Raw genomic sequence first — 11,985 nt, 5'->3', positions numbered from 1 at the left:
CAGGCCCCAGGCCTCTCAAAGCTCTCCAACCACTGTGGCTGTGGAGAGTGGGGGCGGTAGCCCCAGGTGCTGGGCACCCTTTAACCACTCTCCCTTCCACCAGGTCAGGGATGACAGCCTGAACCTGGTCCTCCCCTCTGAGGCTATGTACTCTCCCTCCTGGAGTGGTACCCCCAGAGTCCAACATGGTCAGGGTGCTTATAGAAGCCACACTGCACCATTCCTCCACCAGTGCAGGGCTGTTAACCTGCAACTGTCCCTCCAACCTGGGGTCTGCACCTTCAGGTTGGACTAGGGCCCGGGGTGAGGCTTCCCTCGCCCTGCCCTCCCTTCTGGGGTCCAGCACCCTCTAACTAGGAGTGGCCTCCTCAGAAGACAACATGGTAGGGGCACTGTTATCAGTAGGCCCTCCCTCCAGGTCCGGGGGGACACCCTGAACCTGGTCTTCCAGCCCAGGGTCTGTACCCTCAGACTGGATCACTGCCTGGCAAACCAGGACTTTCTGGGGGGCACACCTACCCCCCACCAGGTCAGAGTTTAACCTCTGAACCTGGCCATCCAACCCAGAGTCACCACCCTGAGGTTGAACAATTGCCAGGCACAACAGGACTTCTTGGGGGGCACACTGACCCCCCACCAGGCCAGAGTTTAACCCCTGAACCTGGTCATCCAACCCAGAGTCACCACCCTGAGGTTGAACAATTGCCTGGCATGCCAGGACTTCCTGGGGGGCACACTCACCCCCCACAAGGGACACACCATCCCCAAGGGCCTCACAAGAGTCTGGTTGGCGCAGGTCTCCTGACCTCTGCCCATCAGGCAGAGTCTGGACCTCCCCCAAACTAGAAACGGTTTCACCTGGGTCATTCCTGGGGGGCTCTGCTCTCAGAGCTGACCCTGACTCTCCAGGACCTTCACTGGGGTCCGCAACCCCTTCTCAACCCTCTGTCTGGACTTCTGCACCCCCTCCCTAGGAGTGGTACTGCCAGACACCAGAACTGGTGGGATGCTGGCAACAGTCACCCCCCACCCCAAGTTCTTCTGACACTGCGGGCCTCCCTCAACAGGTGGCCCTATGGTACAGGCTAGGCTTCCCTCCTGGCGTTCCCTCATGGAACCCTCTAGGACCTGGGACCTACCTGGGACACTACAATCCTCTCCCACCTCACTTGGTTGGGAAACACCTAGACCACTCCCTTTAGGAGCAACCCCAAACGCATCTTCAGACTCTCTGGTATTCACCCAGAAGTCTGCCTCCATTGTAAGCTCCCTGGGGTCAGAGAACTCACACTCCACCTGGTGTTGGCGTAGCTCTGGATAATAAGGACAAGACATATGCTCTCCAGCAATTACATCACTCTGCCCTTCACATGTATTAACCACAGTACCCTTCACCCAACCATCCAGTGACTCAGCCTTGAAAAAGCAATCTACATCACCCTCCTGAGACGGGTGAGACAGTATCTGACTGTCCCTGACACTCAACCCATACTCTTCTGGGATGTCTCCACACTCTATATCCAGGACGTCCACCAGGGGGGAACCCTTTTCCCTGTCACTCTCTTCTAGAGCCAGTAAAGTGTCCCTCCCCCCAGTAGGAATATGACTCCCTGTGCCAGTTCCCCAATCCTTCTCAGGGACCCTGTGCATAACGGGAACTACCTCATACTCTTGAACCGCCTGGGGTGTGTCAACTCCGTTCTGCAAGTTGGGCACCACATCTCTGGGCTTGTGCCCTTCTTCAGCAGTACTGGATGCAAGATGTTTGCTGCCACCATCTGAACTGGACTCAGCCCTTCCAGCTTCCAGTTTCAGCTCTTCACAGCTCAGCTCTTGAGCTGCAATCCTTTCTTTTTCCAGGGCTAAGGCTCTTGCTGCCTCAGTCCTTTCAATACAGTCATCTTGCTCCTCCAGCGACCTCTCTGCCTCTAGGAGCCATTCATCTCTCATTGGTTCTCTTCTCTCATCTGAGTAGTCCTCCTCCTTATCTGAGCAGCCCTCCTCCTCCTCTGAGGAGTCCTTAGTCATTTGTTTTTTTGCTGCCTCTTCCTCTGCCCATCTTTCTTCCCCCCAGGTTGTGTAGGTATCTAGCAGTTCCATCTTAGTAGATCTCCTTGACATAGGAAGTCCCCATTTTCTGCAAAGCCTCCTTAGGTCAGCCTTAGTGAGGGATTCAGTAGGCACAAAGAATGACACACGGTAAATACCCATTCTCAATCTGATAAGGTATGACAGGCAAAAACCAAAACCCAAAGTCCAAAATATCAATAATATATCCAGGAGGACATCACAGAACCAAAAGCAAAAAGATGAAAAATCAAGTTGACCTTCAACTGTGGGTAGGTTGTGAAATACTTAGCTGCTGTATGTCACTGCACAAATACAAGTCCTATCCTCACAGCTGATCACCAATGTTAGAAATGGGGATTTTGGTTGGCAGTCAGGTTACCCTCTGTCCAAGCAAGAACCCTCACTCTAGTAAGTGTAAGTCACACACAAACCAAATTATCCTGTGTCCACCCTCTGGCAGCTTGGCACGAGCTGTCAGGCTTAACTTAGAAGGCAATGTGTAAAGTATTTGTGCAATAAATCATACAATAACACCATATAGCACCACAAAAATACACCACACAGTGATCAGAAAAATATAGAATGTTTATATGGATATTTATAGATCAACACAATAAAAGATGCAATAAGAATTTGTAGAAATATCACTGAAAAGTGATATAAAGTTTCTTAAGTCTTTAAAAAGCAAACAAAGTCTCTTTCAAGCACAAAGTACCTGGTTTGCAGTGGAAAATCTCCGCAGAGGGCCACAGAGGAGGAGATGCGTGGAAAAATGGTGTGTGCGTCGGTTTCACCCCTTCACACACGGACTTGCGTCGTTATTTTTCACACGGGGAGACGTGCGTCATTCTGCAGGAAAAAAAATGGTCTGTGCGTCGGTTTAGCCCGTTCACACACAGACTTGCGTCGTTATTTTTCACTCAGGAAGGCGTGCGTTGTTTTCCGGCACGCAGGCCGACTCCTTCTATGGTTCGTGGGATTACCAGATGTCCCAGGGTCTGTGCGTGGATTATTCGGCTTGTTATCCGGCTGCGGGAGGCTGTGCGTGGAATTTTCTTTCTCACGGCAGGCGTCGCGTTGATTTCCTCTCTGGAAGTCGGGCGGCGTTGTCCATGCAAAGCCGTGGGTCAAAATTCCGGTCGCACCGTAGGCGTCGCGTCGATCAGCGTCTTTCTGGATCGGCGTGCTGTGATTTTCTCACCGCGGAGCAAGCTGCGCATCGAATTTTTCGGTGCACGAGGAGTCCAAATGAAAAGGAGAAGTATTTTTGGTCCTGAGACTTCAGGGAACAGGAGGCAAGCTCTATCCAAGCCCTTGGAGAGCACTTTTGCAGCCAGACAAGAGTTCAGTAAGGCAGCAGGCCAACAGCAAGGCAGCAGTCCTTTGTAGAAAGCAGACAGGTGAGTCCTTTGAGCAGCCAGGCAGTTCCTTTTTGCAGGATGCAGGTTCTGGTTCAGGGTTCTTCTCCAGCAAGTGTCTGATGAGGTAGGGCAGACATCCTGTTTTATACTAAATTGTGCCTTTGAAGTGGGGGTGACTTCAAAGAGTGGCTAAGAAATGCACCAGGTCCCCTTTCAGTTCAATCCTGTCTGCCAGGGTCCCAGTAGGGGGTGTGGCAGTCCTTTGTGTGAGGGCAGGCCCTCCACCCTCCCAGCCCAGGAAGACCCATTCAAAATGCAGATGTATGCAAGTGAGGCTGTGTTTGGGGTGTGTCTGAGTGAATGCACAAGGGGCTGTCAACTAAACCTAGCCAGACATGGATTGAAAGGCACAGAAAGACTTAAGTGCAAAGAAATGCTCACTTTCTAAAAGTGGCATCTCTAGAATATTAATATTAAATCAGACTTCACCAGTCAGCAGGATTTTGTATTACCATTCTGGCCATACTAAATATGACCTTCCTGCTCCTTTCAGATCGGCAGCTGCCACTTCAACAATGTATGAGGGCAGCCCCAATGTTAGCCTATGAAGGGAGCAGGCCTCACAGTAGTGTAAAGACGAACTTAGGAGCTTTACACTACCAGGACATATAAACTACACGGGTACATGTCCTGCCTTTTACCCACACAGCACCCTGCTCTAGGGGTTACCTAGGGCACACATTAAGGGTGACTTATATGTAGAAAAAGGGGAGTTTTAGGCTTGGCAAGTACTTTTAAATGCCAAGTCGAAGTGGCAGTGAAACTGCACACACAGACCTTGCAATGGCAGGCCTGAGACAAGGTTAAGGGGCTACTGAAGTGGGTGGCACAACCAGTGCTGCAGGCCCACCAGTAGCATTTAATCTACAGGCCCTAGGCACATATAGTGCACTCTACTAGGGTCTTACAAGTAAATCAAATAGCCAATCATGGATAAACCAATCAACAGTACAATTTACACAGAGAGCATATGCACTTTAGCACTGGTTAACAGTGGTAAAGTGCCCAGAGTTCAAAAGCCAACAACAACAGTTCAGAAAAAATAGGAAGAAGGAGTCAAAAAGTTTGGGGATGACCCTGTCTAAAAAGCCAGGTCCAACATAACCTTGCAGACGAATGCAGGAATATCTGCCCTATTTGTTACTGGCCATCTTCAATAGTAGGATATGTAAAGTTGTTTGTGTAATAGCGCAACTGTCTTCCAACAAATGGGTAATTTTAATGCCTTTATTTGTGCGTGGTGAGATGTTTTTAAAGTCTTACCATATGGAATAGGGAATAGTACCCAACTCCGGCATAAATCTACAGGTGCCCTTAGTTACTATTTAATACGCTTATCTGCAGAAGGTGGAGATGACACTCACATTTAAAATATACTTCGCCTCTGTATCCTCAGCAATTTGAATGTTCATTCCCTCCTCTGTCTGCAGACAGGATGCTATACTTAATTACGTTTCACATATCAAAATCTTAAGATAATCATATGCAAAACGTGAGTGTGCCGAAGGGATTGTATTACATACGCTAACTGTTTCTGACCTATTTTTAAAACCTCATTCAACAAACCTTCCATCTTTATAAGAAAACAGGAAATTACAGAACTCATCATAGAGAGATAGAGAATGGATAGCAGAACTTGGTAGGAAGGAAAACTAAAGAGGCAGTGTAAGCAAGGTGATGAGTTCCCAGGAGTCCTCTGGAGGACCACACATTGCGTCAGAAAGAAATGGAAGCACACAGGAGGTTAAAGTCATCGTAGCCAACACTGAGAGCCACTCACAGCTCTCCTGAAGAACAGCAACAGTTAAACCCAATGATCACCCTTCATCCACATCAGTGGGGCAGCTTCTGGTGAATCCGAGCACTCTGAACTGTAGTCAGACTCTACCCTCTATAACAGTGGTCTTCAAAGTGTGGGTCGCGACCCCCACGGGGGTCGTGAAGTCAATAAAAGGGGGTCGCGCATCCCGCACTTCGGCTGCCTGGATCTGCCTTGAACTGGAATCCAAAACGTTTGCTCTTCGTTTTGGATTCACATTGTTATGAAAGTGGGCCTAGGTTCGATCTGATGTGTGCTGCTTCTCAATTTGTGGGCAGTATATTTTCAATCAGGAAAAAAAAAACAGTAGCAGATTGCTGGTTCTTTGGATGTTTGTGGCAAGGTATATTTGCTATTTTTAGGATTGTAGGATGCTGGCCTTTAGATAGGAGCAAAACTTTGGGTTGTTATGTGCAGGTGTTGGGTTTTGGTTACGGATTGTGAATACCAGGGTGTTAGGTGCTGGTTGATATTTTGTTATGTGTTGGTTGTTGCATTGATATTTGCTGCTTTATGTGTACTGATGCTGCCAACCGCATTCTTCTTTATTGAATGTGCAAAAAAAAAATTGCAGAGTTCATACGTGATGGTTTTTTAGGGCACTAGGTGCAGACCCTTGCATTGTTTGGTGCCATATTATGATGTATAATGTGAAAACATCCGTACACACATGTAGTAAACCGTCTGGAGTAATGGGTTCACTGCAAGGCAAGACTCTGGCTGTATTTTTTAGTAACTTTTGAACAGCTTGTCCAGGGGCAAGAGGAAGCATTTTTTGTTAACATTTGCAGATTATGCAGCAGATAATTATTTGTCTTGCAAATGTGTAAAATTCTTAATTATGTGGAAAAGTAGAAAAAGAAAATTGCCTAATTCCAGTGCCCTGCCTATGGAGGACACAGAGTACCAGCATAGATTGGTAGTTTTCTTTTGGGTTGGCTCTTTACATTAGGTCATATGATACCTCCTACCTGAATTTTGGATTCACCTGCATCACCATAAATGGCGAAATCAGGCCACAGTGTGTGGTTTGTGGCATGACCTTGGCTAACGAAAGTCTGAAACCAAACAAATTAAAGCGTCACTTGGAAACTGCACATGGGTTACTGGTAGGAAAAAATACAGATTTTTTTGCCAAAAAGCTGGAAGACATCATCCACCAAAAAGACACTGTGAAAAATCTGGTTTCCACGCCAACAAATGCCTTGAAAGCATCTTACCAAGTGGCATACCACATTGCGAAAAACCAAAAGCCTTTTACAGATGGGGAAAAAGTGATTCTTCCAGCAATTCTTGACATGGCCAGGACAATGCTTGGTGAAAAAGCAGCGGAGAAGTTTAAAATGGTACCCATCTCAGACACAACAGTTTGCTGTCGCATCTCTGACATGTCAGAGGACATCCACAGACAACTCATAGCATGCTTAAAATCCAGTTTGTTTGCTTTGCAATTGGATGAAGCAACTGACTTATCCAAGGAAGCTCATTTAATTGCTTATGTCCGATACTGCCACAAAACTGTAATATTGGAAGATTTTTTATTCTGTAAACCAATCAAGGGACATGCAACATCAGCAGCCCTGTTTGATATTCTCAATGACTTCCTGTGCTCCAATGACTTAAATTGGGAGAGCTGTGTTGGGATCCGTACCAATGGTGCTCCCTCCATGTGTGGGGCTAGGGCAGGCCTAAAAGCTAAAGTGCTGAAAGTGGCTCCTCATATTCTATGGACCCACTGTATGATACACTGGGAAGCCCTTGCAGTCCGAAACATGGATAGAGAACTTGGGGAAGTGTTGAATTCTGCTGTGAAAATTGTTAATTTCATAAAGGCACACCCAACTAGAGCTCGTCTGTTTGCAATTGTATGTGCCGAAATGGGAGCCGAACATGATGGTTTGCTTTTCCATACAGAAGTCCGATGGTTATCCAGAGGGAAGGTTCTGAATCGTATTTTTGAATTAAGAAACGAAGTACTACAGTTCCTTCTGGATGTGGACCCCTACAAAGCAGAACAGCTATGTAATCCCCGTTGGCTTGTGCTTTTAGCATACCTTGCAGACATCTTTGATAAATTAAATTCCTTGAATTTGTCTTTGCAAGGAGCTGAAAGTACGTCTTTCACCATGTACAAAAAAACATCTGCCTTCAAGAAGAAACTGGAGTTGTGGAGAAGACTAATTCAAGATGGCCTGCTTGAGGCATTCCCCTGTTTAGCAGAAGCTCTTGAGGACACAGGATGTGAACTTGAAAGTGCTGCTGAGGTCATAATAAATCACTTGACTTCTCTCAGGGACAGTTTAGAAAAGTACTTTCCTGAGGAAACTGATCATGTCAATGACTGGGTCTTTCAACCTTTCCTAGTGGGTGCAGGTACTCGTCTTCCAGTGCACCTTCAGGAAGACCTAATTGAGGTCCAGAGTGACCGTATTCTCCAGATGCAGTTCAACAAAATCTCATTGGGAGAATTTTGGCTGGCAATATCTGAAGAACATTCAGGTTTTTCAAAAATTGCAGTCAAGGTTCTTCTGCCTTTTAGCTCATCATATTTATGTGAGATTGGGTTCTCATCATTGGCAGTATTAAAGACGAAGTACGGTTCAAGACTAGAGGTGGAGCACAACCTGAGGATGGCAGTAGCAAGAATACATCCACAAATTGACCGTCTCTCTGGAGAAAAAAAGCCACACCCATCACACTAATTCAGAAATGTGTTATCATCCAAATAAGTTTTGTTACATTATGTTTTGATTGAGAAAAATAAAGTACTATTGCATATTTTTGGGCACTTCTTTTGGTAGATTTTTTGTTTGAACTGTGTAGTAAGTCTCTGACTCCAAACCACAGTCACCCACAAACCTTTGATTAGCTAAATACTGTCTACTAATATTCCCTTACCATAAAAATGATTTGCCATGGATATTGGGGGCGTTTATACTTGTCGCTGATGAGGAGTATCAAGTTCTAGAAAAACTTTTGACAGGAAGGGGTCCTCACACCTGAAAACTTTGACAAGGGGGTCCCGGCATCCAAAAGTTTGAAGACCTCTGCTCTATAACATGGCAATGTATTTTCATTGTTTGAACTCGTTATTAAGGGTAATAAGTGAAAGCACTTGTTCACTTACGCCATGATCAAACTCACAATTTAGGTCCCTTTTCAAATAGACTTCAATGTATCTTGAGGCAGACGTGTGAATAGTGACATTTGGGTACGTTGGTGTCGTAGCTTGCAAAAGATCATAGCCCATCACATGTAGCCCATACACTTTCCCTCTTTTACATGGGAGGAAATATTTTAACATTATGTATTCTGGTTTCATCATTAAAGAGAATCGTTTTTTATTTTTTTGGTGACAGGAAAGCGTTGAGGAAACGTGTGAAATATCTGTACCGTCTTCCATCTATTAATAGCAAAATCAATCACCACTATACATAGGACCAATCCGAATAACTAAGAAAACATCAAAGTACATTTTAGGTCCACCTTTTACCTCGGGTACCGATTTTGCAAAGAGGATATTGGCAGTAGTTGGAAGTTACCATTCCTGGGATGATTTGCAATGTTTATATTTCTACTCTAGGTTTCATTGCGAGGAGAAGGTCTTCCCAACCAGGGCTCTCATCAACCGACTACCATTAAAATCAACCTTCAATGTTTCTATAAGGTCAATGATAAGTCTGAGTCAATTTCATCTTGTTCCCCTATCAGTACGTGTATTCACACCAGATGAACCGTAATTAAGATCTTGATAATGACACCCGGTGTAACATAGTTTAGATATTTTAGCCTTCTGACTACCAATTGGTAATGTCCTTTTAGTTCTATGTCACTCTATCAAAGTCAACAATATTGACCTGCAAAAATGCATATTGACTCCAAAATATCAACTTGGAAGGCATTGTCAAAATAAGCGCTGTTAAATGCTCGCTCCTTAATTAAACACAATTTGGAGATTCACGACTAGGTTGAGCTACACAATCTCGATTGTTTATTTGTCACCGAGTGCTGGAGTAATGAGGATTCTGGCCAGAGCCTTGCTGTAGCTGTACCAAAGGGCTATTTAATAACTAATCGTGAGTGTCCCTCGCACAGAGAAGGGGCATGGCTATCATTTTCAAAGATTCTTGCACTTGCATTTTGCAGGTTGTCAAGAATGAGTATGCAGATATTCCTGAGGAAGGGCATTTCAATCTAAAAGACAATCAGCTGCCTATTTCCACTGGTCTTTTTGGGTATCGTCCTCATGGTTACTGAATTAAATATATGGAGACATGGAATCCTATTTTCGAACCTTTTAATACTAACTCACAATATACTATACAAGGTGATTTTAACCCTCATCTAGAAGACAAGGAAGGCAAAAGATGTTTCCGCCTATATTGATTTTTTTGAATAACTTTATTTTCTCCCAAGTAGTTGAGGGCACTACTCAAATTGCCAGACACGCCATACATGGGTTTATTGTATTACACAGTGGTAAAGGTGGAGAACATTACCCACTTAGTTGGTCAAATCATTTTTTGATCACCTTTTCAGTAACACCTCATTGGGTAGATAGATCCGTTACCCATAGGCCTACCACTTATAGAAGATGGAACAAAGTATCTCAGTAGGATTAGAGGAAACCCTAGCAGGAAAGTACAGTACCTCTGATATCACCCAAGAAGAGTTTAACATCTGGGTTATGGAGGTGGTAGAAAAGATACCCCCTTTAAGGGTGACCACAGCTGTAAGACCGGGGCATCGGAACCTTGGTTCTCTGAGGGAGTAAAAGGTTTCAGAAGGGTATGTCATAGGCAGGACTGGAAATGGAAGTTGACCCTCACAAAAGTAAGCATAAAGCATTAATTGTTACATATAAACAAGTGATCATGAGGGCTAAATCAACCTGCTATACAAATAAAATACGTTTGGTAAACAATAGGCCCAAAGAGTTATTTAAGGTGGTGAAACATTTGTAACCCCCCCCCCCCCCCCCCAGCACAGCAATCACTTGAAAATTCGCACCTCTTTTGTAATAAGGTAGCTGGATATTTTAAGTAGAAAGTTCCTAAAAATGTATACTGGCTTTGATGTGTAAGAGGCGAGATGGATTGTGCAGAGGAGATAGAGAATTGTACAAGTGAAGCATTTTCCATAATTCTGTCCACATTGCCCCTGCTGCCTCAGTCAGGGATTATGAAACTACTGATGAAGCTGTCATTGGTTTCCCCAGAAGACACCTGCCCTCCCCAAAATTCTCCATTTGGCCTAGATGTAATATCTACCTTTTCAGAAAAGGTTTTCAACCAAATATTCAGGACAGGAGTGTTTTCTTAGAGCTGGAAGGAGGCTATTGTAATTCACCTTAAAAAGAAGTCCAGTGGCGCTCCTGATGATTTAACTAATCTGAGGCCCATTTCTCTGCTTCCTGCACTAGCCAAAATACTAGAGAAGTATATGAACCCAATTCTGATGGACTTTATTTCTATTAATGATCTTCTGGACTTATCACAGAATGGATTTCGCAGCGGGCACAGTACCAAATCTGTCCTGGTGGCTGACAAGGATTTTATTCGAGGTCAAGTAGATCAGGGTGGTGCAACCATAGTGGTGATGCTGGATTTATCAACAACATTCATTACAGTATCCCATTCCCGACTGGAGCATAGACTGCGCCTTATTGAGCTCATTCCTCTCGGACAGTTAGATGTGGCAATTACAGATCCGCCCTTTTCAGTTTCCATGCAGGGTGCCACAAGGGTCCTCACTTCGTCCCGCATCGTTTAACCTTTAATTCCCCCCGCTGCTTTGATTCGCTCAACTGGCTTTCAGGTTTAGTCGTTTGCAGATGACACCCACAGCCATATATCTATTGCTGAAGATCTGCCAGCCATAGCAAAGATATTTAAACAGTGTATGACAAACATTGGCATCTGGATGAAGGACAATTGTCTGAAGTTAAATAGGGAAAAGACAGAGGTCTTGATCTTTACAGTTTAGAAGCAGTGTTGTCAAATAGATGGAGGCCAGAGATGTATGGATCCCTTCACATACCAGTCAAATCAGTAAAAAAAGAATAGGAGTGATATTTGATAACACTCTTTCCTTTGACAGACAGGTTAACAAAACAACCAGTTCCTGTTTTCATATTATCAAGATACTCAAAAAAGTCCTCCCTTTCATCCCTTTGGAATTAAAAACGGCAGTAGCTGTGGTATCGATTACTTCTTGCCTTGACTATTGCAACACATTGTACTTAAACATCAACAAAGCATCCCTCAGGAAACTGCAGATGATTCAGAACGTGGTGGTTAGGTTGCTACTTAACATACTCAAACACTCCTCTGTTACCGAAGGCTTGTGCTCCCTTCACTGGCTCCAGATTTCAAAATGATTTAACTTCAAAGCCCTTTGTTTTGTGCACAAGGCCTTGAAGCAGCAGGGATCTATATCTCTGAGACTGGCTTTTCAGTGGTATTATCCGGTCAGACATTTGAGGTCCTCTGGCTGGAAAAAAGTGATTGTTCCCATATTTCGTAGGGCCAGATGGGGAGGCTGCTCTATATCAGTAGCAGCAGCCAAACTTTGGAATATATTACCAGATCACATAGCAGGCTTAGGCTCCCACAGTGCTTTCCATAAGCAACTTAAGACCTGGCTCTTCCCCCATCCTTAATGACCATTACATGG

General features: G+C 44.7%; 1 protein-coding gene across 1 annotated transcript; it reads left to right on the top strand.

Moving 5' to 3' along the window:
• The first annotated feature begins 6,347 nt into the window (after positions 1 to 6,347).
• On the top strand, positions 6,348 to 8,012 carry LOC138295578 (zinc finger BED domain-containing protein 5-like). The gene has a single exon (XM_069233991.1). The coding sequence runs from the start codon at positions 6,348 to 6,350 to the stop codon at positions 8,010 to 8,012; it is 1,665 nt and encodes a 554-aa protein (XP_069090092.1).
• The last annotated feature ends 3,973 nt before the right edge of the window (positions 8,013 to 11,985 follow it).

This window comes from Pleurodeles waltl, chromosome 1_1 (genome assembly GCF_031143425.1).
Source record: "Pleurodeles waltl isolate 20211129_DDA chromosome 1_1, aPleWal1.hap1.20221129, whole genome shotgun sequence".
Classification (NCBI taxonomy): Eukaryota; Metazoa; Chordata; class Amphibia; order Caudata; family Salamandridae; genus Pleurodeles; species Pleurodeles waltl.
Note: the sequence above shows the minus strand (reverse complement) of the source record. Positions and strands in the feature narration are given on the sequence as shown.